The sequence below is a fragment of the Rhinoderma darwinii genome, chromosome 4, assembly GCF_050947455.1.
Source record: "Rhinoderma darwinii isolate aRhiDar2 chromosome 4, aRhiDar2.hap1, whole genome shotgun sequence".
Classification (NCBI taxonomy): domain Eukaryota; kingdom Metazoa; phylum Chordata; class Amphibia; order Anura; family Rhinodermatidae; genus Rhinoderma; species Rhinoderma darwinii.
The window spans coordinates 348,683,798-348,707,965 of NC_134690.1; the positions used below are offsets into that span (position 1 = coordinate 348,683,798).

General features: G+C 42.2%; 1 protein-coding gene across 1 annotated transcript in view; it reads right to left on the minus strand.

The window, feature by feature from the left end:
- Positions 1-24,168, minus strand: part of PYGB (glycogen phosphorylase B) — a 74,229-nt gene that overhangs the window by 32,003 nt on the left and 18,058 nt on the right. Inside the window, exons 2-4 of the mRNA XM_075862930.1 lie at positions 18,016-18,117; positions 5,818-5,896; positions 2,429-2,532 (exon numbers count right to left, since the gene is read on the minus strand). Of these exons, the coding sequence (XP_075719045.1) occupies positions 2,429-2,532; positions 5,818-5,896; positions 18,016-18,117 (285 nt within the window). The remainder of the gene's footprint in view (positions 1-2,428; positions 2,533-5,817; positions 5,897-18,015; positions 18,118-24,168) is intronic.

Here is a 24,168-nt window from a genome sequence, read left to right on the forward strand (position 1 = left end):
TCAGCTAATTTTTCAGCTATATCTGATAACAGGCTACAGGGAATTTTGCTGCCTTGCTGTACTATCTCGCCTGCTTAGGGATTCTAATGATATATTAGGTCATTGCTCTAAATGCAGGTTCCTAATACATCAGTTAGGTTCACCAAAGGTAATCCAACATATTCAAAACCCTGCATACACATCCTTTATAATATCTATTTTACCCTCAAAGCAAAGTCTTGAAAACCTGTCCTGTCTGAACATGGTCTTATTTGTCATGTGACTGGCTAAAAGCTGCATACAAGTAGATTAGGAGTTCTTACTGAAATCCTGCAAGCTTAGTTTTAAAGAATTCGGGGCTCCTTCCTTCCTCATACAGTAAATTATAAATTAAGTGTGTTAAATTCTACAAGGGTTTAAAAACACAATTTTGCCTATTTCATAGAAAAACAAGTAGTTAATTTCAATGTACTTTTTTGTTTGTTTTTTAATTTAAAAGTAGTTTACAATACGGAAACAATAAACCAGGATAGGCCTCGTTCACATTTACTTTAGTCTTTCCGTTGTTCTGGTCCGTGAGAGAAGCAGAACAACGGAAAAACCGGAATCACAGCTTCCGTTGCACAAAAGCACACCACCGGCGGCTCACAGAACGCATTGACGTTAATGGTTTCCGTTGGGGTGTCAGTGGTTTTACCGGAAACCATAGCGCAGCGTACTGTGCTATTGCTTCCGGTATTCTCAGACGGATCTGCGACAGAGGCTCCTAACAAAGTCTCCAATGCAGATGTGAATGAGGCCATAGACGTACAATAGTAACATGAGTATAAAACAACCACTCATGGAACATCTGAGGGTATGTCACAGTCAGAAGCAATATGAAAATAAACACCTGTTGATAAATTTTGTAAGATGAAGCATACAAAGTACATTTCCCCAAGGATAATGCAGGAGAATTAAGACATAAGAGCAACGATACACATGCTACCATGAACCTAGTATCCAACATGGCAACACAGGTTAGACAGGAAACAATAGGAAAAGGAACGAATGTATTATTTATCAACCCTTAAGGTGTATTGTTGTCACGGCCTAGTGACCTATTCATCCATGGGAGCCCAGATCAGATAGAAGTGGTCTAACAAGTTATTCACTGAGGCCATATTCCATACGACGAACTTCCTTAACATGAAGTTCACCAAGAGAACGAGCCGTTGTAGTCAACCAGTAAGAGGAAATGAGACATTTTGCTACCATCAGTATGTGCACGAGCAACCTGCCAGGGACCCTCCTAAGCTGACGAGGGGGAACATTAAGTAGATAAGTATGTCCAAGGGGAGGGGAAGGACTTGAGATGAGGGTCTTAAGCCTAGTCCAGAAAAGAACTATAGCCTCACAGTCTCAAAATAGAGGAAGGGTTCCCTCCCAAAATGGAGGGAGGGTTTCCTTTCAAAATAGAGGGAGGGTTTCTACCCATTATGACATCTCCAAAACTGGTGAGACATCAGGAAAGAGTCTATTCAGAAGAACCGGCGTGAGATACCAGTACATAAGAATCTTATATTGATTTTCTCTGTACAACACACACAGAGAGAGGATGTAGCTGTACGAGACCAGATAATTTGCCACAGTGAGGGGGGGGGAGTTCCCTGCCCAAAAAAAAGCCTCCCACTTGGACATATAAGTATGTTTGAGCAGAGTATCCGGTGAGGATGAAGACAAAATTCCATATTTTTCCGGATGAGGCCTTTTGTAGAGGGGCTCAGTTTACGAAGACGCTCAAAGGCCGTAGCCAAGGAAAAAATGGGTGTCAGTGTGAGGGGAAAGGGCATAGTGTTTGATCTGTACGTAGTCAATGTGCGACATAGCTGGCAAATTGTATTTCTGTTGTAGGGATGGATAGGGCTAAATGTCCCTGGTGTACGGGTCCACTATATCAGCAACGTTTAAGAGCGCAGTGTTAAAACATGGCCTGGTCATGGCAGGCATTAGAGGGGTATATAAAGGAAATGCTATAGGACCCAATAAAATCCCTGGGAGGGTAACTGCAGAATCAGACTAAAGCAAAGCATTAGGATAGGTCAGTGTTATCCACAGCATTTTTTTTATCACAGTCCAAATAGTATAGGCCAGCAAAGAAGCCCAAGTAGGTATTCTACGTAAATGGACTGCAAGACCTCCCTGAGAGGTTTTAGCTATAAGAACTGATTTGAAGATGCGGTGGCGCGTGTTGGCCCATATGAAAATAAATAAGAGAGGATTGAAACTTCCTAAGAGCAAATTGTGGAATTCTGGCTGGCAAAGTTTACAGGAGATATTAAAATTTGGGCAAAATGGTCACTATGAATATGTTTAACACAAGGAAGCTGACAAGTCCACATTGTAAAGGTAAAGGCTGGTATGTTCTGGTGATACAATTCAGTATTACTAAAGTTATTTTCAGATTTACCTGCCATCCATTTATAATCCTTTGGTTAAATATCCCAAACTCATATCGAATTCCGTAGCCATACGCAGCTAGTCCCAGAGTAGCCATAGAGTCAAGAAAACAAGCTAGATGATGAAAGGAAGAGACAAACCATTGCAAGACGTTAATAAAAAAGGAAATGTTTTCTTCTGAAGTTTCATTACAATAAAATGCAGAAATTTTTATACAAAGAGTCGGTTCACTAAGAATGAATGTATTGTACTGACAAGTGTCTCTATGGTGCTAAAGCTGGAAGCCTAAAAATGCTTTAGGGACAATCTCTTCATCTCTCAAAAAAGGAACCAGTCATTAGTGCACAACGTGAACCCATGCCAAGCTCAAGCTGGCAAAAGAAGCCAAACAAATTGTACATTAACTATTTAAAGGGAATGTGTCGCTAGAAAAAAAAAAAAATTTTTTTTTTTTTTTAGTTAAACAGTTAGTGTATAGGTGATTAAACATTGTTCTAATTTTTTTCACGAGTCAGGAAATATTATAAATTAGATTCTAATTTATAATATTTCCCAGCACTGGTCACTAGATGGAGCAATTCCCAAAATTGCAGCATTGCATGTGGTAAAGCAACCACATTGCTTTATGCTGCAAAATTTGAGAAAACTCACTCGCTCTAGTGAGCTCACAGAATCCCCCCTCCTTTATCCTGGCTAGTGCCAGGAGAAAGGAGGGGATTGAACGGTCAAACCTCCTACACTGTGTGTCGCCATTTTTTGAGCTAACACACGGTGTAGTAGGTTAACATACAGTAGTAAACACACAGTAAAACACGTACATACACAGACCTAACTTACCTGCTCCTGCCGCCGCCGCTCCCTCCGGTCCGTCCGGTCCGTCTGCTACCTCCGCTCCAAGTGCACAAGTCCGGAAGCCGCGACCGGAAGTAGTAATCTTACTGTCCGGCCGCGACTTCCGGTCCACAAGAAAATGGCGCCGGACGTCTCACAGTTCAATTTGGACTGTGTGGGAGCGGCGCATGCGCCGTTCCCACACAGACGGCGTACAGCATAGTGGATGGAACGGGCCCCGTTCGCATTCACTATGGGACTGTATGTGCCGTATTCCATGTCTGTATGTGTCGTTAATCGACACATACAGAGATGGAAAAAAAAATGGCAGCCCCCATGGACAAGAAAAAGTGAAAAAATAAAAAAAAGTAAAACACAAACACACAAATAAATAAAAAAATGTTTAATAAAACACTAAAAGCAAATTGATCTAATAAAAAATTTTTTCGTGACACTGGTCCTTTAATGAAAACTGGGCTATGGTGTTTTGGATTTAAAGAACATTTTTTGCCTAAAAATCAAAACCTAGCTGTATTGAGAATCCTTTATCTATTACCTTGTGCTGTGTCTTCGTTATGTTCCTGACCTCTTGTAGCTAGATCCAGGAAGTAGCTGTTATAGCAGACATTTTCAGCAACTACTGAGCTATAATTCTGTCACAAGGTCAAGGTTAATAGAAATGCAAGGTCCATCCTCTCATCTCTACTTACTCTCCCCATTACTCTCTCTGTGGCCCCCACAATTGAATACAATATAAAGTCTCATTTTTGACAGCCTGGAAATTAAGATTGTGGAGGTAGTATTTTGTTTTTTAACAAAACCATAGCATCTAACACAGCATTGTGGTGGACATCTCCAAATTAAGTTTTATAGCAAAGACAAGGACATTTTGTACAAAACCTATACACTGTGTTATCTCTAGTGCCCAAAGGGGGGGGGTGCATGATTTAGGGATTCAAAGAACACCAACATTATAATCATTGTGTCATGCATACCCCCCCCAGCAATAACACAATGTATCAGTGTTCCTATAAATTCCATTAAAGAAGATTATATACAGGAGAAAACATTTTTAAGTGTCAAAGGAAGCACCAGCCTCCCCTACGGCTACTGGCACTTTAAAACAGATCTGTAAGCACAGAAAAGCCTCCTAAATTGCCAGAAGCATAATATAGGCAATATACACAGAGGAAGTTTAGTAAAATAATGCACAGTAAAAGTGAGTAATCTGCCAGCAAACATGCATGCAATCGAACAAGCAACAGTCCGGTTTATGTAGACTGTCTGCCCCTCCTAAGTGACTGATATGCATATCAGTAAAAGTTCTGAGATCCCCAATCTCGTGTAATAATGGCCATGTAGCAGCATGGTGCTTCTATAGAGCAGGATGTCAATCACTGGGGCAGTAAGCCAAAACAGATGGCCCGCCGCACTGTGGCTCATTTTCTTGCTCATTTGGATAAATGGTGCAAAATTTTTACTTCGAGATCAGGTACAATGTTATATCCTAAAAAACGACTGCACTGTATCTATTGTGTATATTACGCTACCTGCAGTCTGGATGGCTAGAGAGGATATGCAGGTGTGCTACTAAATGGATTGCTGGGGGGGGGAGGGGTACTGGTTCTCATTGAAGATACACAGCTGGTATTGAGTCTTACAGGCTATGATGCTCTATGTTAAAAAGTATGAAAAATAGCTCTCCTCTGGAAAAATGAAAACAATCTCTCTTCTGCTAGTATTAGAGGTAGCTTACCTGTAAATCAATATCCGACCCACAGGGCACTCGAGATTGTTTTCATTGGGAGAGCCAATTTGCTTACTTTTTCCCATGGAGCATAGCGTGTAAGACTCCATACCTATACATTGGTGACTAAACACTCAAATATTTAAAAACAATATTAACTTTGTATAGCGCCTCCTCCTGGTTCTTTTACTTTCCATTTTCCTACTGTATTTAGTATGGCATACGACATACATTGACCCCCATGTTAAAAAAATAAATGTATGCAGTGTACTCTCTATAGCCCACTGTGTAGGAAAGCGCAGCAGACTTAGTTTTCCTATACAGTTACAAAAAAGGTACTGATGTATAATAGCCCAGTGGTGTCCTCCTGGCATCTGTTGAGTCTATAGGGCTCTATGGATAGGTTTATCAGCATACGTTTTGTGAACAGAGCTTAAGTGGGCAGCCAACTTTATCCTGTGACTATCCTGTGATCATTTACAGACTGTGAATTATGTTATGTAAATGATTCAAACTGCTTAGGGCCTGTTCAAGCGTTGCCCATCCTTTGAGGGGTTCCGTCGGAGGTTTCTGTCGGGTTAACCCCTCAAGGGAAAGGCAAATGGAAACCTAAGCTTCCATTTCCCTCACCATTGAGATAAATGGTGACGGAAAGCTAGCTAATGGTTTCCGTCTGTCACCGTTGCGACAGGGTTCCGTTGTTTTTGATAGCTTAGGTTTCCGTTGAGGTGTTAACCCAACGGAAACCTCCGACGGAACCCCTCAGCAGAACACAGACGGTGGTGTGAACACAGCCTTAGAGAGAGAAACGGATAAATTACCTGCCAAACGTCCCAGACCACCATTTCCAAGACCAGCATCTTCTTCTATCTCCTCCAGTTCCTCCATGTCCAGACCAAGCTGTGAGAAAATGAAAGAGTAAAGAAGACATATATTCAGATTCTGTTCATTGTAGTAAAACGTCTACATCAGAAGTCTCCAACCTGTGACTCTCCAGCTGTTGCAAAACTACAACTCCTAGCCTGTCTTGATAGAGTTGTAGGAGAGCCAGAGTTTGGAAACCAATGTTTTCTACGGAGTTCACCGTGCGATATAAATGACATGATAACTTTATTCTGTGCGCTAAGATTACGGTGATACCAAATGTATATTTTATTATTATGTTTTTCTACTTTTGCCAAATAAAAACACTTTTTTAAAAATAAAATAAAATGTGGTCACTGCATTTATAGACCCCTAACATTTTTATTTAGTTTATCAATGGAGCACCATGAGGGCTTGGTTTTTGCGAGACGATTTGTAGTTTTTATTGGCACCATTTTGGGGTAAATACAATTTTATCTTTATTTTTTGAGGAGGGATGATAAAAAAAATATATACATTCCGGAATTGTTTTTTAGTCTTTTTTGTGGGATAAACATTGGGCACATTTTATTGTATGGGTTGTTACAGATGTGTCGATATTAAATATGTACAGCGTTTCTTTTTTACTTTTACAATTTTTTCCAAAATTAAGGGCCTTGTCTCTCGAAACATCATTCACAGCGTGACTTAACTCCTGTTGACCTCCAGAAACGTCTCACCATGTGAATATGGACTTTATTTGAATTCAGGCAATCGTAGCCACTGCTGGGACGATCACATTTATAGTGAATATTGTATGTCTGTACTATGAAATTTTGTACTGGATTTATAAAAAGATTTTTACGTGCAAAAAGATTGTGCTTTCTTATTTGTTCCATGGCCATTTTGAGGCCATAGTGGAGTGCCGATGCAGTGACAGAGGGAGCCCCCTCCCTCCGTCTAACCACATAGATGCCTTGGCATCTAAGATGTTCAAACAGGCGGGATTGGAGTAATCTCTGATCCCGTCCATTAGAGTGGGGGGATGTCGGCTGTACATTACAGCAGGATGGCACCGACTCAGATCCTGAGCCGGTGCCATCACATTGCTGTAATAGTACGGTGGCACGCATTACCTAATTGTGAGTCGCGACGTACTAATTCGGCGCAGGTAGGGAAGGGATTAAAGGAATTTTACTGAACAATTATTTACATACACATTCTAGTGTATGCCCTTTTGATCCTCCCATTGCTGTACAGTTAGGACATCATCATCATCATCATCATGATATTAACTGGTTTGACAAATGCTCAAAACTTGTTTAAAGAGGCTTTGTCACCAGATTTTGCAGCCCCTATCTGCTATTGCAGCAGATCGGCGCTGCAATGTAGATTACAGTAACGTTTTTATTTTTAAAAAACGAGCATTTTTGGGCAAGTTATGACCATTTTTGTATTTATGCAAATGAGGTTTGCAAAAGTACAACTGGGCGTGTTTACAGTAAAAGTCCAACTGGGCGTGTATTATGTGCGTACATCGGGGCGTTTTTACTTCTTTTACTAGCTGGGCATTAGGAATGGGAGTGTATGATGCTGACGAATCAGCATCATCCACTTCTATTCGTTAACACCCAGCTTCTGGCAGTGCAGACACACAGCGTGTTCTCGAGAGATCACGCTGTGACGTCACTCACTTCCTGCCCCAGGTCCTGCATCGTGTCGGCCACATCGGCACCAGAGGCTACAGTTGATTCTGCAGCAGCATCAGCGTTTGCAGGTAAGTAGCTACATCGACTTACCTGCAAACGCCGATGCTGCTGCAGAATCAACTGAAGCCTCTGGTGCCGATGTGTCCTCGCTCGTCCGACACGATGCAGGACCTGGGGCAGGAAGTGAGTGACGACACAGCGTGATCTCTCGAGAACACGCTGTGTGTCTGCACTGCCAGAAGCTGGGCGTTGTGTAGAGAAGTGGATGATACTTCTCGTCAGAACGCCCAGCTAGTAAAAGAAGTAAAAACGCCCCGATGTACGCACATAATACACGCCCAGTTGTACTTTTACTTTTAAACACGCCCAGTTGGACTTTTGCAAGCCTCATTTACATAAATACAAAAATGGTCATAACTTGGCCAAAAATGCTAGTTTTTTAAAAATAAAAACTTTACTCTTATCTACAGTGCAGCGCCTATCTGCTGCAATAGCAGATAGGGGTTGCAAAATCTGGTGACAGAGCCTCTTTAATACAAAAAAAACCAAACCAAATGTTTTTGAAGAGTGAGATAAGTTACCATCTGGCCAATTTAACTAACCTAAATAATTCTTCAAGTTAGATGTGACTCAGCTTTATTTACTGACAAAATAACGTTCTCTTCATAAGATTCAAGAGAAGTTGAGGGGACGAGGTCACGTTGGACATCCCAGGGGGTTGTGCAGCTGTATCCTTTGGATAGATTATTCATTATTATGATACCCTTCCCCCATAAATAAAACTCTTTATCTAGGATTCCTAAATTTTTAGGAGCCACATTTTTTTCTACAGATCACAGCACAATAAGAGGATAAATTCTAAGGCCTCATGCACACGACCGTAAAAACACCCGTTATTGCGGGTCGTTATTACGACCCGCAATAACGGGCTCATAGGCTTCTGTTAGCCACGGGTACCTTCCCGTTTGCTCACGGGAAGGTACCCGTGCCGTTAAAAAAGATAGAACATGCCCTATTTCATGCCGTAATAACGGCACGGGCATCCCATAGAAGTCTATGGGGCTCCCGTAATCATGGGTGGCTCCGTGTGTTCACCCGTGATTACGGGAGCGTTGCGAGGTGAGGCGAGGTCAGGGGACTACCCGGTCTGCAGGCCACAGCTCAGTGGCGTAACTACCGCCGGGACTACAATGAAAACTATGGCAGAGCGGGGAGGTATCTCCCCGCTCTGCCATAAACAAAAGACATGTATCCCCTATCCTGTAAAAAATAAAAATAAAAGACGTTCATACTTACCGACAACTTCCTGCTTCTCCAGTCCGGTCTCCCGCCCGTTGCCTTGGTGACGCGTCCCTCCCGACATCCGGGCCGACGTCCTGGATGACGTTTCAGGCCATGTGACCGCTGCAGCCAATCACAGGTCAATCACAGGCTGCAGCGGTCACATGGACTGCCGCGTCATCCAGGGATGTCGGGCTGGATGTGAAGAGAGGGACGCGTCACCAAGACAACGGCCGGGTAAGTATGAATTTCTTTAACTTTTATTACAGAAAAGGCTGTCCCTTCTCTCTATCCTGCACTGATAGAGAGAAGGGGCTGCCGATTAGTGCAGTGCTATTTTGCTGCCAAAAACGTGCTCGTAAATACGGGTGGAATACGTGTGACACCGGACCCATATTTACGAGCACGGGTTCGTAAATACTGGTGCAAAACGGGTGGAATACGTGTGACACCGGACCCGTATTTACGCCAGTATTTACGGGTGTGAAAAAATACGGTCGTGTGCATGAGGCCTAAATCTGCTTTTTCTCCTATTTATAGCTTCCAGCCCTATATCATTGCAAAACGAGATGTTCTCCCATAGCAGCACGTTATTGGAGATACCACATTTTTACATCCTCTTCTTTTTAAAACATGACTGTAAAAAAAAAAAAATTATGGAGAATGTTTATTTAGCACAACATTTCCAGTGCCACTGGCTGGCACACAACCCAATGCATAACCAAACCACGACATGTGTAACATGTGGCAAGGTGTTTTTTCCTTGAAATGCTTCTCCTTTTTATCTTCAAACACTCTTTTAGTGATTGTAACCAAAGACTGTAGACTTTGTTTCTTCGGACCTTGTGGCATACTTGAGCCGGTAATGGTGGACAGTGGACCAGTATACCGCTATTCCTGTGTGACAGTCAGAATATTCCTCTAGGTCCTTGGCAGTGAAGTCGGGGTCTACTGTTGCATTTCTGATCATTCTTTGTGCAGTTTTATCACAGATTTTAGATAGAGGAAATTGTAAGCTAGAAGATTGTAGGTATCTTTGTACAGCCTTCAACTGTTTTGTAAAGGGTTAATTCTCTTTAACATTTTCTAACTTAGCTGTTTAGTGGACGCATCCTAATGGCCTATCCTACAAATCAATGGTAAAGTATTTGCAATCAGATTCCACCGCTCATTTTACAGAGGCCTTTTGGAAAATAGGAGAATCAATCTGATTGGTTGCTGTGGCCAACTACTGCACTAGGCCGTTGCATCAGTTTTGCTTTATCTCCTCCATTGTGTCTGTATTTTACCATGTTGTAATTGGAATGTATTGCAAGCTATTTTTAGTCACAATTTATCTCTGCCGCACATGTTCTTTGCCCTCCATACCCATATAGATTATAAATTATTATAGGTACTGCCTGCTACCGTCAGTTTTATAACAATGTGCAATGGTTACCAAATTCCATGTTTTTCTGTGAGATCAAAGACAGCCAACCTGGCAGTAACATGATCTGTTCAATAAACAATGGCAGGGCTGTGAACGTGCAGCTTGTCGTGATCTCACACCTGAAACTGGAGAGGAGCAGCCGGGCAGATCCCAAAAGCTCTCTCTAAAGCTGCATTATTGATAAGTAAACTTTCCTCATCTGCTTGGGCTTGGGACAGACCTAGCATCACTGTAAAGAACTTCATTGAAAATGAGAAAAAAAAAAAATGCATAAAACTCGGCTTAACCCAGTTCTCAATATGCCATTCCTGCTGGCAGCTAAAGGATTACTAGTGTTCAGAAGTATATTGTAGTCCACTTCAAATTTTTATGTCTAAAATAGACAAAGACCACAGAGACTATAGGATGGAAGTGGGACATCGGAGACCGTTCTAGCTCCGCACTCCTGGAAGCTCAATATACAAATCTAACAATAGACTAACGTAACTTACAATAAAACAAAAATGCCATTATAACACTGTGGCCTATCACACTGAGCTGAAGCTCTACCTTTGCACCACTTCTAGGCTATACTAGGAAATTACATAAATAGCAACTTACCATTATAATGCAACAAGCTAAAGTGATCCAATAATAACCTGCAAGGTGACAGAAACATCTTAAAGGGAACCTGTCAGTAGGTTTGAAGCCACTAAAACACCAGCATGCCATTATGCAGCTGGGGCTTAGTGTTCCAAACCTGCCCACGTCAAAAATGTATGTTTCAAGAATAGTTGGTAAAGAAAATTACAACCTACCGGAAGGAATCCGGTGGCATTGGGAGCATGCGTATTGCGCACATGAAGCTGAGGACAGTACACCTCGCTTCACTACGCATGTGAGGTGTACAGTCCTTAGCTTCATGTGCACAAAGCGCATTTGCCCAATGCCGCTCTCAAGCTAATTTCAGTAAGTTATAATTTACTTACTATTTCTGAAACTTTCATTTTTGACGTTGGCATGTTTGGAACACTAAACCCTGCAGCATAGTGGCATGCTGGTGGATTAGTGGCTACAAACCACTGAGAAGTTCCCTTTAAAGCGCTATCTCCCATACTCGAATGGGAGCCTAGGAGATAGAGCAGGACACGGTTTCCTGCTGCAGACTTACGAGCAGGCCAAATCCTTCAATCAAATTCTTAAGAAAAAAAATGAAGTCCTGTACTATAATTATTTTTCTTATATAACTGGAGGTACACCTTAAAGGGGTTTTGCAAACTCAAGAACCCAATTACAAAATGCTGCATCCTCATGATCATCCATTAGCACCGAGGGAACCTGTAGGCAATCACATATTTTCTGCTGCAGGGGAAATGTAGAATTGCATGGCACCCATTCCTATTATTGGGGGATCATGTAATACATGGTTGGGCCGAGTCCTTCATAGCGGGAACCGCTCTTTCTAGCAGCCCTCAGTTTGGCTAATAGAGGGGGATTTCGAGCAGAAGAACCACTTCTATGACATCCATATAGCCTAGTAGGGGAGCCCCTTTGAATATCAATCAAGGTTCAAGACCTATGAAATAACGGAAAGAGGGAGGCAGGCAAAAGGTACACTTTGCTATGTGTAGGGACAAATTATATCTCTTTTTGGCCAATTCATAGACAGAATCCTGCTAAGCACTACAAAGAATATATTAGATATATCATAAAGCTGTTTTATAGAATATATCAGGCAAATGCTAAAATAGCTACTCCCTAAAGGGCTTCCTTGTTTTCCCATTTTGGCACAAAACAAACACATCTCACAAGGTGCGTTCATATCCCATGTGAATGAAGCCTTATACAGCTAAAAAATGCTGAGGCTGTTCACAATCTGCCAGGTCTTTTCCATTAGATTGCCAAATGTTTTAATGACAGGGGTTAAAGCTGTCAGATAAGTAAAGAGAACCTGTTCGCTGGAAATACACTGGGAAAACAATAACCAACTTCAGTCTGTCGTGTTTAGAAAGTCACAGCTAAAGAGCAAGAAACTTGGCAACAAAAAGAAATTTCCTTCCAGGCACTAAAATATCATAACAAAGAGAGGCAAACCGAGCTAAACCGAACCTGCGTCTAGACAGAGACAAACAACTACTGGGAAAGAATAAATGTATATAAAAGTCATGTATATACCAGAGTTTGAACTATTCTTTTTTTATAGTTGTACATAACACATGGGTAAATGTTCACTGCAGCAAGTAGTATACGGGCAGCAGTATAAGGCCATTTGCACACTGGCATTACCACCTCTACAATGTCCTATCTTCTGGGCAGGCTCGACTATCAACAGGCAAAAAAATGCTCAATATGAGATCAATCACCAAAAAATTACCATGGATAACCAGTATATGTAAGTTTGCTGTGTGCCAGAAATCTTCACTACTGTTACTCTATCTTCAAAGCGATCCCACCATGATGCCCCCCGACAGTGATACTGTAACAAAGTCTGCAGTAGAGTCCAGCACTCTTCTACCTTTCACTAGCCGTGGTACAGGAGGTCTGTTTTAAACTCAAACTATAGCTGGCCATACACATAACCACTGCCATTATCGATCCGAAAAATGTCACAATAGTTAACGATAATCGTTTCATCTGGAATCTGACCCATCGTTCAGAACAAGGGGGGGGGGGTTTACTTAAGATTGGCGCTTCATAAACCAGTCTAAAAGAAAACAGGCTGGAGAAAAATGCAACTAATTAATTCAGTGGCGCACACCTTTTAATAAATTAGGCGCATCACCGGCCGTCCATGCATCAAAACGTTGTGTGCGGCAGCGCATACAAGGTCCTTGTCGGGGTCAGGAACCAGAATGTGGTGACACCCGGAGGTGAAGAGGCACGAGTACCCGGGAGCGGTAAGTCCATAGGGATTTGGACATGTCTATTGTGTGAATAATTTTTTTTCTTTTGGTCTAGGGTCTGAATTAATTTAGGGGTCTGGCTGGGGTATGGTTTCAGTTTGCTGCCTAAATTCCTTTTGGGGTCTGAAATTATTTAGGTAACTGGTCTCTGAGCTTAGGGGTCTGGTTTGGGGTTTGATGTCTCCTTTGCTCTTATCCTGCATCTTATACTTATGTGGTTGTTAGTGTATGTGGTACCATTGCCCCAATAGGCTCTGATCATTTGTCAGGTCATGCTGGGAGTTGTAGTTTTATAAGAGTTGTGATATCTGTTCTGTAAAACTACAACTACCATTGTAGTTTGTCAATTGTCAGGCCATGCTGGGAGTAGTACTTTCACAAAAGGTTGGGGTTGGGCATTCAAAAGTTTGCTATGGGGCCCTGCACTGTCATATTACTCCCCTGGGTTAGGCACCTCATTTCTAGCTGCATTACTTCTAATTCACATCTACTGCTGCTTACTGAGTGATAATGCTTTTATTTTCAGTAACGCTAGGAATGTTTTAAAATATGCAAGTAAATTGTGCTGCATTTTGTTATTTTTACAGCTTTCTACTAAATAATTCAGAGTGCTGGCAGGCCTTGTTGAAACACCATTATACTGTGGCAGGTCTGGCAGAAAATAAGTTCACTGCTTCTGTATGTATTGATTGATGGGAAAGCGGTCTTGATAACCTGATTTTATTTAAAAGAATAAATCGTAAAAATAAAAAAAATTACCGTATGGATGTGTGTCCCCTCATTTCTGCCACTGTGCCCACCCATTTCAGTAAGCCACAGTGTCCTCTACATCAGTGAGAGCAACAGTGTCTCATGTCAGTAGAAGCTGCGGTCTTCCCTATATACAGCCACCACGTCAGATTGGAAAGTGGTCCTGGGACTTTAGTAAAAGAGAAAGAATCGCAGTAACGTCATAGAATACAAGTGCAGCACATGATGAGGAATTTATTTATTTAGTTAGTTATATAGCGCTAACATATTACGCAGCGCTGTACAGAGGTCCTCTTTTTTACTGTCCCCATTGGGGCTCACAATCTTGACGCAAACTTTAGGGGGGAAAAAAGAGAAATTGACCTACATTGTTTTTTTCTCTCCTGGACACTATGGACAGTTGGCAACCCTGGTCTCCATCATTACAGATACTACAGGGGTTGTCACTCTGCTTTCCTAAAATACTGAATCAATAGTTATGCCGTTATACTGCACTACAGAAAGCATTACTATGTAATTCAGCAGTTTTGCCATGCAGGAGTATAAGAAAGCTGGGTAAGAAATGATGTAAGAGAAAGCCTTTTCCAGAAAACAATTTATAATGCTTACTGCTAATATTTTTACATTCATTTTTAGGGTGAAAAGTTTTAATATTGAGACTTTTTAGGCCCCCTTAGGCTCTAGTTGCGACCACAATCTCTGTTACTGAAGGACAGCATCATTATGTAAGGATCACTGTGAAAAGCCCGACAGTAGTCTGAACAGTGAAAGCCGCAATACACACCAACCATAAACCAGTCAATCCACATCAAGTTGTTATATGGTTGTTTGCCCTTCACAAGTTCCTAATGGACCACATAAAAGGCAAACACTCCATGGAGATCGATCTATAAAAAAACAACTTAATAATTAATGACAAAAATACTTAGTAATTCCATTAAAGCTCTTAGTAAATGGTCTGAGGCCCTGAGAAAACGGAAAACATTTCCAGCTTCATGTGACAATCTTTTCCCTTTTGAATATGATTTGGTATTAGACAATAGGCAAATATAATTTCATGGACGGATTAAGGGTTTGTATACATGGACAGGCTACAGGTAACAAATGATAGCTGCCATGAAAATAGGCAGTCAATTTTTTTTATTAGTTCAATATACACAGGGCTTGTCCAAAACTGATACCATATCCCTGCGATCAACCATTTCAGGCTGACAGGAAGTCAAGGAAAATATCTTCCCTGTGATCACTACTTTATCTCACATATCTCTACTTCTGAGAACTCTCTGAAACATTTACATATGTTAATGATAGTGTTAGTACTTTGTGTTATTTTTAGTTTGTACTTCGACTTTTTAAAGATTTTAAAACAGACAAGCATTCATAGATTGTAAGCTCTTGCGAGCAGGATCCTCACTCCTATTGCTTGAATTTGTAACTAGTTGTGTCCCCATGTAATGTCTGATATTGTCCGTATATGAACCCTTTGAATTGTAAAGTGCTGCGGAATATGTTGGCGCTATACAAGTAAAGATTATTATCATTATTCTCCTATTTAAAGTCCCACTGTATATTGCTAATGGGCGGTGTCTTCTCTTAATATTAATTGTAATATTATAATATATTATAGTATAATAGTAATGATGAAGAATATTGAGGTAGGTCATGGTCAGCTAGGCATCAAGTGTGTGACACTTCGCTTAAAGGGGTTTTCTCCACGAGGGACATTTATGACATATCCACAGGATATGTCATAAATGTCAGATGCGGGTCCCACCTATCCCTAGGACGGGGTCCCTAAACCCTGTTCTACCTGTCTCCCGGCTGATTTCCGACCATGAAGGAGAAAACAGCATACCTCGCTGAGATACGCTGTTTCCGTAAAGCCTCAATGAACTGAATGGTAGTTACGGAAACAGCGTAGTTCAGCGAGTTATGCTGTTTCTGTAACTCCCGACCATGTAATCAGGAAGTGGCTTGAGCACAAAAGCTAGAACGGGGTTTAGGGGACGCCATTCTATAGATAAGTGTGGGTCCCAGAGGTGGGACCCGCATCTATCTTACATTTATGAAATATCCTGTGGATATGTCATAAATGTCCCTCATGGGAAAACCCCTTTAAATACCCACCAATAACCATATATAGGGAACCATTTGTTTTTTACAGTCATCTTAAAATTATTAACTGGCTCTAAGGCAGGGATAGGCAATCGTAGTGAGGTGAGATCTACGGTTTTAATTTGGGAAGGTCTTGAGTTTTACTTAGTACAGAGTTGTGACAGAACCAGGGAGGATAATGTGTAAGTTATTAGGGGTGTTGCTAGGCTCTCAATAGACTCGATCTCTGGATGGATATTACTTTTTTAATTAAATTTAGCGCTACAGAACATACAGGAGAATACACCACTGATCAGACAGTTAGACTAAGTTCACACCACCGTTGTCTCAAGTTTAGGTCTCTTCCGTCAGAGGGAGAGATGACCGGAAATCCAAACCGAAAGCATCGCTTCCGTTTGATTTACCACTGTTTTCCATGGTAATTCTTTTGTTTCAGTTGGATTCCGTTTGCTAGGTTTCCGTCTTTTTCACAGAAGCAAAAGTGCAGTCTGCACAATTACATCCAGTGACTCACAGGTGACATCTTCTCTGACTGGAGACATTTTCTCTTTCCTCATCTTCTACATCTGACCCAGACTGCCATGATGCTTGTTCCAGCCAAAAATCATCTCAGCAGAGTTTATTGCCCAGACATCTAATTTTCCTCACTTTTCTATCATCTTCTCCACCTTTTCAACACAAATTCCCAATACTGGTGCACTAACAGTGTCACCCTGCTGCTAGCCTTAATACTGTGTCGGCTGTGCTGCCCAGTGACCCAATACGGTACTGCAGAAATATTAGTGCCATACAGATAGTCCCCTTGAAAATACTAGTACCCCCACAGATAGTGCCCCCTATAGCAATTAGTGCCACACATAGTGCTCTCAAAAATAATTGTGCCCAGCAAATCGTGCCTGACAGTATCCTCCAATAACAATTGTGCCAAGCTGATAGTGCCCCTGACAGTAATAATGCCCAATAAGTGAAGCAGAGTGTTCTCATTAGTAATAGTGCTCCTCCATATTGCCTCCAATAGTAATAATGCTCCCCACAGTGCCCTATTAGTAATAGTGCTCCCCTCAGTGCCTCATTAGTAACAGTGCTCCCCCATAGTTCCCCCATTAGTAACAGTGCTATCATAGTGCCAATTGTAATAATGCTCCCCAGACTGCCCCATTAGTAACAGTGCCCCGCATAGTGCCTCAATAGTAATAGTGCTCCTCCACAGTAATAATGCTCCCTCAGTGCCCCATTAGTAACAGTAATACTCCACATTGCCATTAGTAATTTTCTCCCCCACAGTGCCCCTATTAGTAACTGTACTCCTCCCACAGTGCCCCTATTAGTATTAGCGCTCCTTCACCGTGCCCCCATTAGTAACAGTTCCCCCATAGCCCCTAAATTGTAATAATGCTGCACCTATTAGTAATAGTGCTCCCCAGAGTGCCCCCAATAGTAATAGTGCTCCCCATAGTGACCCCAAAATTAGGTGTACCAAAGAGGAGGGGGAGAATCCAATACTCACGAAACTCCCCTTTCATGTAGTTTTCAGTGGTGCAATGCATGCTTCTATGGGGACAGGTGATGCGCACTGCTCCCTTTCCAAACTCCTTTGCTGTAGCGTCAGTGAGTCAATGCGTATGTGGCTTCCCGGACAACGTTCAGTCAGTACTGCAAAATAAACTTTATTCTGGAGTACCTATTGAACTGCTGGCCGCGATCTGTCAGCGATCGACCGGTCGATCATGATTGACGGGTGTGTGATCCCTGATCTAAGGTCTAACCGAAGCAATGGATTTCTCAGCAATTTGTTTAATGAAAGTGTATTATGCTATAGCAGGTTACGGTTTACAATTCCCTAATATATTATAAGCAGGTACCATGCTAGAAAAGCAACAACATTTCACTAATTTAAGATACCTAGATATTTGATGTAGGAACTTCAGCGCTTACACAGCTGATCACAATGTCAGTAAACATTTGATGGTAGATAAAAAGATATATGTATATATATCCTGCAGTCCATACCTGATATATAGCTTCATCACAAGCGTGCTGGAGACCTAAATTCAGCATTGTATTCTGCAGAGTGCGTCCCATGTAGAATTCCAGAGAAAGGTAATATATACGCTGCAGGGATAGAAACAAATGCTGGTTAGAACATACACAATACTATATAACGCATACATATGTGAAGGTTTGCAATTCTTTTGAAGGTCATATGTCATCATTGCGATAAAGCATTGAATACCTAGTATACATTTAATTAAAATATAGTCCCTGAATGCCGTGGAGCACTTGCTGAACTTGTGGACAGTTGTCAGGGGTAAATGGGTGACATAGATCACTTACTAGACTACAGGCATGTTCTACGTGCCTTAAAAAGGTATTGTGCCATAAAACACATGTATCCCCTATACACATGATAGGAGATACATGTGTGATCGCTGGGGGTCCGACCACTGGGAGAACGGGGGACCGAAAGTCACCCAGAGCGCTATATGAGGAGTTGGACTGCCGGGTTCTGTCTCTGGCTTATGGATTCGGAAAGCTCCATAGAAACTAATGGGATTCTTCTGCGCATGCGTGACCGGCTCTCCATTCATTTCTATGGAGCGGACGAACACATAAGCCGGACACAGAACCCGAAACCTACATGTGTTTTATGCCCCAACCCCTTTAACTTTAGGTACACAAGATGCAAACCAATAAAGCATCCCCTTACCATACGAATATCAAGTGTCCCTCCTTTTCTCTGCCACCAATAATATTGTGCAAGTAGATAATTATTCCGTAATGAAGATTTTGGACAATGACCAGTAACAACAACATAAAGTGTGAAATAGTCAGAAAATATGACAGTATAAAAAAATTGCACACGCAGAACACTCTCAGAGCAGATTGCAGCTCTAAATATTGTAATAACCTTTTGCAAAACATTTGGAAGCTGCAGAAATAACATTAGGGATCATTCTCCTTCTGATGGTATGGTCTAGGTCAGGTTTTTTTAAAACTAGGCAATACTTTACTGTGAAACTATAGTTCTGCAGTGAGGTCTGGGAGCTCACATGTAACAAAAGAGAAAGGAAATGAGGACTGCGAGGTCAGTACTTATTGTGACTGGAAGATGTTGGTAGCACTTGTGGGGCATAATGTATGGCAATAGATGCGTATTGTCACTGGCACGGTGTGGAGGCACACTATTACTCGCACTGTATTAGGGGCACATTCTTGGTAAGGTGCAGTGACTACGCCAACATGATCCCTCTCTGCCAATCATCAGACCGGGAGTTTAGGAATGGCTAAAGCACCCTCTCACTTTTTCTATCAGGGCATCTATAAAAAGGTTTAATTTAGAAGAGCAAGCAAATTTCCTGCAACTGTCTTCCAAATGCTATCCGCAGAATACAGGAAATGTTTATGGCACTGAAGGCTATTGCCACAGTGTCTCTACTCCATTCGATCACCGGATACAGGCTTTTGTAAATAAAGCCTGTATTCAGTTGTTGCTGCTCAGAGGGCACCAGCAGTGTAAATACTTAAAAGGTTATTCCCATCTAAAGGCCTTATTTTATTAGTTTCAATAAAATCTAAGTTTAATCATGCCATTCAATCCAATATATTACCCCCAGAAGTGTATTTTTTCATCCTTTTTACTTGCAGTACTTTCATTTGAGCAGGAGCAAATGTGGGCAGTACGTACTTTATGTCAACCAAACTGTGCTGCCTTCTCCACGCGCACTCCAGATGCTGCTAGATACACTAGTACTAGCAGTCTCGCGAGTAAACGTTGCGGATACCTCGTCTCAACCAGGCGTGGTTGAGATGATCCTACCTCGCCCTCTTTACAATCTTTGTTTGCCCCTACATTGTTTTGTCCCGCTCGTTATTTACTATTTCAACCCCCTCGACACTCCCCCCATTCTGTCTGCTGTGCTTGAACACTCTTTCCCATTCTACTACTGTAGAGGTTGGGAGAGCGCCTGTCTGCACAGGAGCGGTGGCTCCCAGCCGGGCCAACACTCTCTAGCTGTATTCAGATCTGAGGACGGCTCCAGGGCATGCGTAGCAGCTTTGGAGCAGTCAACCGATCGGATTACAGCTCGAAAGAGAGGTGGCAGGGAGCCACTGCGCATGCACCGGCAGGTGCGCTCCCGAGACCCTGGCCATCCTCTACAGTAGCAGAAAGGCAAAACAGTGCGCAAGCAGAGCCACTGCCGAAAAACTGCAGCGGTGGTCGCAAAACCCTAGGCAATGAGTGAAATACAAAGAGGAGGGAAAAGAGCATGTCACAGGAAGATTATCCAGAGAATAGTAAAGATTTAAAAAATCCAGATATTTGGTAAAGTTGATCATTTTAGGTTTACTAGTATTTGAGATATGATTGTGCAGATGGGAATACCCCTTTAACAGGAAAAAAGTCATGCAACTTTCAAATTGCACGAAATTCTTGTCTAGCTTTGTCTTGAAGAAACGTGTACATTTCTAAGGACTGCAACTGTTGCACAATTGTCATTGCCTGATGCAAAAGCGATTTTCCCTTTTAAAAACCAATAATCCGCTTAAGCCCATGTTAGACAATGACTTTAGATGAACATTGATGTGCTACTTTTGAAGTCAGATCACAGTTGAACATACAGGAATTGTACATTTATACGACTTAAGTTAACGTATCAGAAAGTAGACTGTAATTTTTGTGCAACTTGGACAATAGCCCCAGTGACAATTCATCGATGATGGCATCACATTAATAATTGGAGATCAGCCACTGCTTTCACATGAAGTTTATTACGTTGAAACGTAAGCATACATGAGATAGACATCCGGGGCTTCTCCAGGGGCGACATTATCAACACTCTGGCCGGGGACTGTGGCATCTCAGGCTCCTGACGTCCCTGCCCATATATGGACAGTGAGGTCAGGGGTTTCTCTAGAGCCGGAGTCCCCAGCCAGAGTGATTGCGATGCTCAGGCCGGGTGATTCCGGCACTGTAGATTCTGACATTACTGTCCATACATGCACAGTGATGTCAGGAGCTTCACCGGGCACAGCGCTTCAGGTAACGCTATGCCCAGGGGAGGGGGGTTCAGGCGACTTATTCCACTGTATACCTATACAGTGGCATACGTTTCAGCCTTCCTTCGGAGATAAACATCAGGAGTCCCCCCCCCCCCCCCCCGACGTATACCTCAGACAGAAGGCTATAACGTGTTGAACAGGGCCTTAGATGGCTCATTAAAATCCAACATACCTTAACCTTCTTTCCCCTGATGCATATGTCAGGGGACTGTCAGGACGCCCCCCGACTAAATTACCTTTTTTCTATTCTCATGCAACTGTTTAATAGGATTTTCCCTCCAAAGAAATTTATGAAATATTAGTGCTCAGTTATTTCTGTATCTACCATAGAGTATATGGGAGAGTGCCAGATTCCAAGAACTAAGTTCCCCAAGTGTAGGGTTGTCCCTCATTTGGAGTGGAGATGTAGTCGCCCATTAACAGACACTTTTCATTGATTTTATGGTATATACGGAAACAGCCGAGCATGCCTCAGTAAACAAACCCCCACTGAACAAACATCTATGACATATCGATAAATGTTTGTGGGGGAAAAAAAACTCTTTAAAACCCTGTTCACACAGTTTTTTTGCAGGCAGAAAAAATCTGCCTCCAAATTTCGAGGTAGATTTTGAACTGCCTTGCCTAATTTTTCTGCATATAATTGTAGCGTTTTTCTCCCAAGGATAATGAAGCTAATTCAAGGACCACGAGCAAAAAAATGCAGCGAAAAATGGTCAGAACTAGCGCTGCAGGGTTTTTCTTCCTCCCATTGTTTTTAATTGGAGGTCAGAGGCGGAAACCGCGCCAAGAAAGGACATGCCGCTTTTTTTTTGTCCGCAAACGGCCAAAAGCCTTTGGGCAAAAACCGCCTCTGCTTCCCATTGTAATTAATGGAGGGGCAATTTTGACAGTTTTTTGGCGTGGATTCTGACGTGGTTTCTGCGTCAAAATTAGCTCCAAAAAACTATGTGTGAACTAACACTTACACTCCTGTGACTAATGCAGTCATTTTAAAGGGAATGTGTCGCTAGAAATTTTTTTTTTTTTTAGTTAAACAGTTAGTGTATACATGATTAGACATGGTTATAATTTTTTTCAATTTTTTCACGAGTCAGGAAATATTATAAATTAGATTCTAATTTATAACATTTCCCTGTGCTGGTCACTAGAGGGAGCAATTCCCAAAATTGCAGCATTGGCATGTGGTAAAGCAACCACATTGCTTTATGCTGCAAATTTGGTGTAAACACACACGCTCTAGTGAGCTCATAGAATCCCCCCTCCCTTATCCTGGCTATTGAATGTTCAAGCTTCCTACACTGTGTGCCGCCATTTTTTGAGCGAATACACAGTGTAGTAGGCTTACATACAGTGGTTATAACACAAAACATACATAAACATGACTTACCTGCTCCTGCCGCCGCTTCTCCCTCCGGTCCATCTGCTCCCTCCGCTTGCTTCTGAACACATGCCCGGAAGCCGCAACCGGAAGTAGTCATCTTACTGTCCGGCCGTGGCTTCCGGTCCACAAGAAAATGGCGCCGGATGTCGCTCGGCCGAAGACCTTCCATTTGGACTGTGTGGGAGCGGCGCATGCTCCGTTCCCACACAGACGGCGTACAGCATAGTGAATGGAACGGCTCCCGTTCGCATTCTCTATGGGGCTGTATGTGCCGTATTCCATGTCTGTATGTGTCGTTAATCGACACATAGAGATGAAAAAGAAAATGGCAGCCCCCATAGAGAAGAAAAAGTTTGAAAAAAAAGAAGTAAAACACAAACACACAAATAAACTTTTTTTTAATAAAACACTAAAAGCAAAATGTATCTAAAAAATATTTTTTCGCGACACCCTTCCTTTAATATTAAAGGGGTTTTCCAGGCAAATACCCCTATTGGCTCGTTTAATATGTAAGTTAGCATTACTTACATATAGAGGGGTCAGATGTGTCGTTCACGAGGTTTCACCCCCAGTCAAGTGATCGTTTCGGCCGCTCCTCTTCATTTGTAGTTAGTGGTAATGATCACCTGTGCTCCGTCACAATAGCTCCTAAACACACCCCCAGTGGTCGGTGCCTCATCCAGGCATGTGACCTGAATCCATCCACCTGTTGACAGTCCACTTCCTTTGCCTCTGCATGTTTCCTGCGCATTGAATTGAGGTTGTATCCCACCACCGACACTTTAGAGGAGCGGAGTAGAGGGAGGGGTTTAGGTGGCATCATGGAGAGGAGGAGAGGGTGGGTTTTGGGCTGGATGTGTCTTACATAACTCGCCCCTTTCATAAGCCTCATAAAGGAGAATGGACTTACAGGATCATGTGACTGGTGGTGAAACCGGCGGAATGGCACATCTGACCGCGGGAGTGTCCATCTATAGTAGTTAGTAACACTAACTTACATAATAAAGAGGACCTGTCACTAGATCATATAAGTTGAACTGGTTAACTGACTTGAATAGTGCCGTCTCCCTGATGCCAGCGCAGTTTCTCTTTTTTTCCTGGACCCCCACCCGTTCCAGAGATATGGCCCACTGTTGTGTTCGCTCTCCATCTGCTAATTTGCTGTAGTTAGCCAATGGGGTGGAGCTAGCTTCCCATCCTCTTATGCTGGCCAATTAGTGCGAGGCAGCATGAGGGTAGTTCACTCTATTGGCTAACTACAGCGAATTAGCATGGAGAGAGCCAACACAACTGTGGCCATATCTCTGGAACGGAAGGGTCCAGGGAAAAAAAGAAAAACAGCGCTGGAATCAGGGAGGCAGCACGATTTAGTTCAGTTAACCAGTTCAACTTCTATGACCTAGTGACAGGTCCTCTTTAAAGTAGCCTAAAGGTGTATTTGCCTGGAAAACCCCTTAAACATTATATTACGGATTAGTATTTATGCAACTGCCTTATATGTTATTTATATTGGCTCTTGGCTCCAAAGGCGGAGCTTTATTTAAAATTACTTTAGTATTCAGTGGCCTCTGCCTTGGAAACTTAGCAGAGTATTTGGATTTTCTTTGTACTTTCTTTGTAGACAATTAGAAAATAGCCCTCAGTACCACTCGTGGTTTCTTCTGTGCAATACGGACTTCAGGTTCTCCGATGTCCCAGAAATGAAAGTCCAATAAATG